Source organism: Antrostomus carolinensis, unplaced genomic scaffold (genome assembly GCF_000700745.2).
Source record: "Antrostomus carolinensis isolate BGI_N321 unplaced genomic scaffold, ASM70074v2 scaffold8207, whole genome shotgun sequence".
Taxonomy (NCBI): domain Eukaryota; kingdom Metazoa; phylum Chordata; class Aves; order Caprimulgiformes; family Caprimulgidae; genus Antrostomus; species Antrostomus carolinensis.
The window spans coordinates 72,170-79,474 of record NW_010329463.1 but is presented as its reverse complement, the minus strand read 5'-3'; the positions used below and the strand labels follow the sequence as shown (position 1 = coordinate 79,474).

The following is a 7,305-nucleotide window of genomic DNA, read 5'->3' as shown; positions in this document are numbered from 1 at the left end:
TAGGAATGCAAATTGACAAATTTAAATGCACAATCAATCATGTAAACTCGTAATTAAGGAGTAACTATTAAATAAAAGCATGATTATTTTTAAAGACTCTTCCAGGATCTGAAGCACACTGAACAAATGTAACATTATTACCATTTTAAATATATAAAGTTGAACTACTCGACTTATGTAATAATTACAGCCTTATGAAATTTGAGCATAGTAGTGTACATAGGTGACATACATTGCTTATTCTGAGTTTCCTATTATATTCTTAATTTAATCTTTATATATCTCATCCCTTAGCAATAATTTTTAGGGAGTCAATCCTCATTCTTCTTCCACTCCAAAATGTTTCTTTCAACTTTTTTAAAAACAAAGCCAAAGAAAAAAAATCCCATACCTTTCTTATATGTATACAAGAAGTTACTTTCATAATGACTTTAAGCCTTTCTAAAATAAATGTGGTTATAGTTTAATTATAAAAGCAGTTTATGTAATGCTAATACATTTTTATGATTTTAACTTTTTAATGCATTGCCTTCTCTCTAGATCTAGCACACATAAATACTGCATCTATCCCATGATGAACTACTGAACTAGCATTAGCACTGCAGATTTCTTTCAGTTCTCCCATTCCTAAATTCTTCAACTATTTGTATATATGGATTTAAACAACGAAAAATACAGAATATTTTAGGTTAAACACCATTTAGTACAATCAAAATAATTAATGATCAGGTCCTTCATTTTCAGAAATGCAGGTTATTTTACAGGAATGTATAAATGACAAGACCAATTCCAATACAAAGTATTCTGCTTGCTGAAATGCTAAACTTTATTTACAAAGCTTTCTTTCTATCAAATATTACTAAAGAATGGGTGGTACGTAAACAATGGTACATGCAATTTGATCCCTTTACTGAGAAAAATAAATTTACAGTTCTGTTAAATAAAGACCAAATGCTATTATATACAGTCTGTTAACTGAAAGGCCTTGTGAGACATAAGGGTAAATTTTAATACTTTCCAAATAAATATCAAACAACGCAACATTTACAAATATCACACCAGCAGTATTTTCACGGTAACCATTTTACAAATCAGAATTTAGTATGTCAATTAAGCAAATGAGTAGCAGCTTCTTCATAAATATTAAGGCATGTCACATAGCATCAAAATGGAACCGATGAGCCTCCTGTCGCTTCTCTCTGTCATCTGCTTTCTGAAAAAAAAAAAACCAAAACAAAACCAAAAACCATCTTTGTGGGATCTAGAGCAATACTGTTACAGGAATGAGTTGTCAAATGTCAGAGAATGGTTGATTTTTTCCAAGTCACTTATCTGACAAAAGGCAAAAGAAACTTGGTAAAAGCCACAATAATTAGCTTTTAAATGATGCCAGTTTGAAATAGCAGTAATCTACTCAAAATTGGCTTCTGTTGTTAATGCTCAGCTGTTTTAGTATTTTGACCCATTATTTCTATTATTTCTAATAATGCTTTTTAAAAAGGAATATTTCAAAACTGAAGAATGTTTCCTAGTATGCTTTTACTTATTTAATGCATTATAAGTAGAAGATTAAATTACTCTGGATTAACTGTACATGTCATCTATGTTACACTTAAAATTAGATTATTTTTTTTTAAATTCTGTTAAATACAAGTTTAGACAAAGATGGCAGTTCAACCAACAATTAATAGCATCAAGTAGGCTAAAAATGTTCAGTGTTTGTTTGCATTATGAAAATGTGAGGTAGAATGGATTTCACTGCTTACTTACACAGAACACACACTGATCTGCTGAAAGAGTAGTTTGGAAAAAAACCCGTATTTAAGTTGTACCTATAATCCATGTAATGTGTAAAACCATCCTCTCCCACAAGCCTCCTCTTGTGTTCTAACGCAGCAACAGAGTATGAAAGCACTTATTAAAGGATTTTTGAACACAGTGTGAACTTTTCTAGAAAATGTTTTTTGTCATGACAGTATGTGTAAATCAGAGAATTTAACAAGACATTTAAATGCTTTTTAGTCTGCGTATATCTAACTTTTTTTTTTGATGAGTAAAATGCAGAAAATTCTTTAAAGTATGCTGTTGTGTGGGCATTCAGATTTGTATCTCAGTTGATAAAAATACATGACAATTTTGTTAGAAATTGGTGCATGTGTTCTGCCATGAAAGTTTGTCATCTGCTTTGGCTTGAGGCCAAAGATTTCCTCAACACACAATGTTTATGTGTGATGGCAACTCCGTTGGATTAACTGTGGATTTTACTGCATTTTGTGGAAGCAGCAGAGCTGTCAGTGAAGTTCAAGATATATCAGTCAAGCTTTTTGGCAGGGACTTTATCAATGTCAGTAGTATTCTGAATCTCAAAAATGTGGTGGGAGGAAGGGAGCAGCTTACCCTTTCCTGCATTGAAATGCTTGTCACATTCCACAAAATTTTATAGTCTCACTTAGAAAGCAATTTTCACTCCATTTCTTGTATTCTTCTTGAAAAAAATTACTACTTCAAATTTGACAGTAACTGATACTCTGATGAATCCATCAAAATTTTTCTAGCAGTATTATCATCAATGTGTAGCATTCACATGACTAGCCTCAAGACCACAAAGACCACAAAGCAAGTTATAAAGAATCAGAATACAGGCATATCAAAGTCCTTAGCTAATGTAGCAGCCTGTATCTGTTGTAAGATGAATAACAGTGTAAATTCTTCCTAAATTTCTCTTTCTTTTGATGTATCAAAACGAAAAGCTAGTAACTGAGATGTGAAAGCTCTTTTTTTTTTCCTTCCAGTGGATCCAAAATCTCTAAGGAGTGACAGAGCAACATACTATCCCTATATCCTACAGTTATTTAAACAATACAATACTTGGCTGGCAGTCAAATGTGTAAGAACTATTGTAGACAAAGGGCTCCTATTACCACGTATCCGCAGAGGTCAAAGTATATGGTTTATTTTAACTGCTGAATGAAACACTGCAGCTTACAGACAGATCTATCCTCTGGGGGAAAAAAGAGATTGTAACTGCCAGTACTTTTCCTTCCTTTCTTTGCTATATGTACTCTAGAGATCTGTAAGGGAAAACGGCATTTAGGCAGAACAGTATTTCTGAAAGAAATCTGAAAGATTACTGAAAGATGCAGTAAACCAAGAACAAGCTTAGAAACAAGGAACTTTGGAGTTTAACTCCCAGTCATGTCAGTGTTGCACAATACAGTCTTGGTCAAGATTCTTGTTTGTTCTGTACTATAACCATTTCTTCTAAAAATTGGAAAGGTAAAAATCAATAGGGAGGCACTGGAAGATTTTAGGAATTAAAAAATGTTTATGAAGTAGTCTGAAAATACACAAAATTTATCCAAATATTTATGCCTGTTTTGAGCAAGATGCAGTGGTTAGAAATGAGTTTATAATAAAACCAATACACCACATCATTTGCCTACACCTAATGGGGTTTAAAATGGCTCAGAAAGCACTCACTCTGGGCTGAGTGCTTCTTTACTTTACCATACATCAATTATTATATGAAGAATTGTTTTAAACATTGACATTAAATCTCCATTTCCCCAGATGGAACTATACATAGTTAATCCTTCCCCAACTCAAAGTCCAAGTATTTTTTACGTTACCCTTGTCGCTTAAGATGTTGTCCTGGTTTCAGCTGGGATAGAGCTAATTTTTTTCTTAGCAGCATTCCCAGTGCTGTGTTTTGGATTCAGTATGGGATTTGGTACGAGAAGAATGTTCATAATATACTGATATTTTTAGTTGTTGCTAAGAAATCAAGGACTTTTCAACTTTCCATGCTTTGCTAGTGTGCAGGTACAGAAGCAGCTGGGGGAGGGATATTGCAAGAGCAACAGACCCAAACTGGTCAATGGAATACTCCATATCATAGAACATGCTCAGTATATAGATGAGGGTGGCTGGGAAGCTGTCTCTCTTGCTTCTAGGATTGGGGTTTTGGGATTTCTCTCCTCCAGGATCACTAGCTGGGAGTGGGCTGGACATTGGTCAGTGGGCAGTGAGCAATTGCCCTGTGCATCTTTCGTTTGTATGTTCCACTATTACTATTATTATCATCACTATTATTACCATAATCATAATTATTATTTTAATTTTATTTATCCCAGCCAGGGGAGGAGTGAGCGAGCGGCTGCAAGGTGTTTGGCTGCCAGCTGGGTTAAAACCACAACAGATACATTAGAGACAGAGTTAAACACAGCCAGTGCATAGTCCTAGCTAGCAGTTAGCAATGCTTTCTTGGTACAACAGGACATGCTAAGGACAGTCATCATAAACTTTGTATTGCTTTGCTTTGTGTGTTTTATTCCCAGCTGTACTATTATTTGGAGACTGTATTTAACATTTTGAAGAGTGAAGATTGACAGACAAGTGACATTTAAATATGAAGCATGCGCAAAGCTTATCTGAATGTTTAACAAGGTCATTTTATTTCCACAAGCACAAAATAACAAACAGCTCTACCATGTCAAAATGTGCAATAATTTTATTTGACAGCTAAGATTATGGTTTGGGTATGTAGTAGCATTTATTGGCAATCCTGCCAGTTGGATATGATTGCGAACTGAGCATAGTTAAAAAAAATGGGAACGCATTTCTTTTGTGACATGAAAGGCCCCTTTCAAAATGCTGCTTCAAATCAATGGATTTCTATACACTGCATGTATAATTTAGACACACAGAGCAAAGCAGCCAATATGCACACGATTGACTCCCTATACAGCCTTGAATGCTAATGTCAGTGCAATCAGCACAGACGGATACAGAAATAGAGATGTTTTCCTTATTTTTAGATTACCAGAAGAACTCAAGATAAGTAAACTGAGTTTATGTTCCATATTCCAAAACACTACTCCTTAAAACTCTGCAAAACAGAAAGCTTAGATACGAAACAAACCAGTCTCATTTAGTTGAGAATAACAACTTAATGGCAAAAGCTTATCCATGTTGCTCTTCATTTTCTTTTTTAAGTGTCTTAGAGCATAAATAAAAACAATGCCAATTTTTAAGCTTGCAGTAAATACTAAATAATAAACACCTTTTGGGAATTAATACAATCTGTCAGAAATTATACTGTAGAAAAGGACTCAAAAAACCTCATGTACAAGATGTAAAATATTAGGTAGTGTTAAATAGTATAGAAAATATAGAAAATAATCTAGGTAATTAAGCTTACCTTTTCTTGCCAGTGTAATATGCCAATTATTGCCAGGATGAAAACGCAGACACCAATTAAGGCTATAGCTGTTAGCAACACAATGTTACTTGGGGTCAGATACAGCTTGGCACTCCAGCTGCACAAAAGAAAATCCAAGGAAATATTAACACCCTTCATTAAGAAGCTGAAAACAGGTAGAACTTATGCTAGCAGGTTTTTTTCATCTTTATAAGACAGGTAACACCTTGGTCTACAGAAACTAGTGGCTATACTTAGAAACTCAAGCCTAATGTTGTTTATTTTGAAATGTATGGCTTAACATTATTATTTTCAGGTAACGCCATGTCTAAATTCAGTTTCTGTTTAACTTCTCAGGAATGCTAGGGATGTCCTCAGGGACTGGCTTTTTTCTCATTAAGAAATTTATCTCCAGCTCTTGCCTGGGACAAAGTAGAATCCATAAGAAAACCTTCAACAAAACTGCCTGGGGCTTGGGGAGATGGAGAAGCAGGGTGAAATAAGCCCCTAAGACAGACTGTTTCCTCCACATCAGAAGGTCCTCTTGGACAGGCTCACATGGTCCAGTTGGTTAGGCAGCTCTCAGGCTGAAGTTTACCCAGGGCCAAATGCAGTTGGAGGCAACATAACCAGTTGATTATGGCAGGGAGAATGCAATTAATTTAAACACTTTAAGGGCTCCTGGAAGACATTCCTCGAATGCTGTGGGATCCTGAGGCTCAGCTAACACCCTTTTTGTACTACAGGCTTCCTACCATGGGAAAGCTGTAGGAGGAACCTCAGTAGGAGGTTCTATGTTGAGGCAGCACTGAGTCCTCTCAGGAAACAATATATCTATGTAAAAAAAATAATATATATATAAATTTAAGAAGTGTTTATTACGAAATCTTATTTCTTCTGAGGATTTTATCCCCTGCTATTCTACAGTGTCTATAAACCTACTTTATAGGAAAGCAAGAATAGTTTAAATATAAGACAAAAAATTTTTTGCCTGACACATACCTTTAAATACCTCAAAACTGTAACTAAATTTTCTTAATCTGGCCGATGCTATTCGTGTGATTGTTAATTGGCAACTCAAGTGGCACATCACATCTCAACTGTTATTTGTCCTATAGTAAAATTAACTGCATAAACTGATGTCAAAATCATTTCTGCATGATAAATGCAACTGACCTCACTAGTAGATCAAGCGGCAAAAAGCAGCTGGAATGTGACTAATGTTTTCTCTAACAGCAAAGAGAGAAAGATGCTCTTTCTGGGATAAACATTTTAATTGCAAATTGCAATTCAGTGTTCAAGCTCTTGTTAACCAACCCATTCACCTTTACTTATAGAAAAACATTTATACTTGCGGCAACAGATACTGTGTTCAGAAAGGCTCAACTAAAGCTTTTATATGCAACTAGACAGAAATTGTTTGGTGAAACAAAAATGCTTGCTTCAGTCATTACCATGCTTGCAATTTGTCAAAGAATGTTGGTAAATCTAGCAAATACGTTACTCTTTACAGGAGTTGAGCTGGTAATATGTTTTGATTGTTTGCATGAGCTGGTAATAGATTTTGATTGTTTATGGGCACTATCTAAAGAGTCTGTGTAAGTACTTGAGAAGTATTTTCCCTGGTCACAGTAGCAACTACATCTGCAGAACTGACCCCCTCTGCCACTGTTCTTAAACTGACTTTCTATAAAAGTGACTATTTTTAAACCTACACATAATGCCTAATTTAAACTCTGTATCAATGTAATTTTGTGAAGTGAAAATCAAAATGATGAATTTACCTTCGAGGAACATTATGAGGATAGGGGATGACTATAAGCTGGGAGTTCGGTATGATAGCTGTCCATTCTTGTTTTCTTATGGACTGAAAAAAACCACCAAACTCTACATCAATTCCTAACAAACCAACATACTTAAAAGCAAATAAATTCTCTACTGAAAAATACAAAAGAAGAAACAAAAGAGTTGTTTTTTTATTTTAAATACGTGATTATTCCCTTATGTTTGTATAAACCTTTTATTCTGAAAACTCTAAAGTGCTTTAAAAACAAACCCCAACAAAGTAAAAAACAAAATAACTATTGCTGACACGAAACACAGCA

General features: G+C 34.6%; 1 protein-coding gene across 1 annotated transcript in view; it reads right to left on the bottom strand.

Annotated features, from left to right (window-relative positions):
* Window positions 1–687: 687 nt before the first annotated feature.
* The window catches only part of ITFG1 (integrin alpha FG-GAP repeat containing 1), a 75,923-nt gene continuing 69,305 nt past the window's right edge, over window positions 688–7,305 (bottom strand). The window contains exons 15-17 of the mRNA XM_010172566.2: window positions 6,985–7,067; window positions 5,201–5,318; window positions 688–1,213 (exon numbers count right to left, since the gene is read on the bottom strand). Coding sequence (XP_010170868.2) covers window positions 1,154–1,213; window positions 5,201–5,318; window positions 6,985–7,067 — 261 coding nt within the window. The 3' untranslated portion in view covers window positions 688–1,153. The remainder of the gene's footprint in view (window positions 1,214–5,200; window positions 5,319–6,984; window positions 7,068–7,305) is intronic.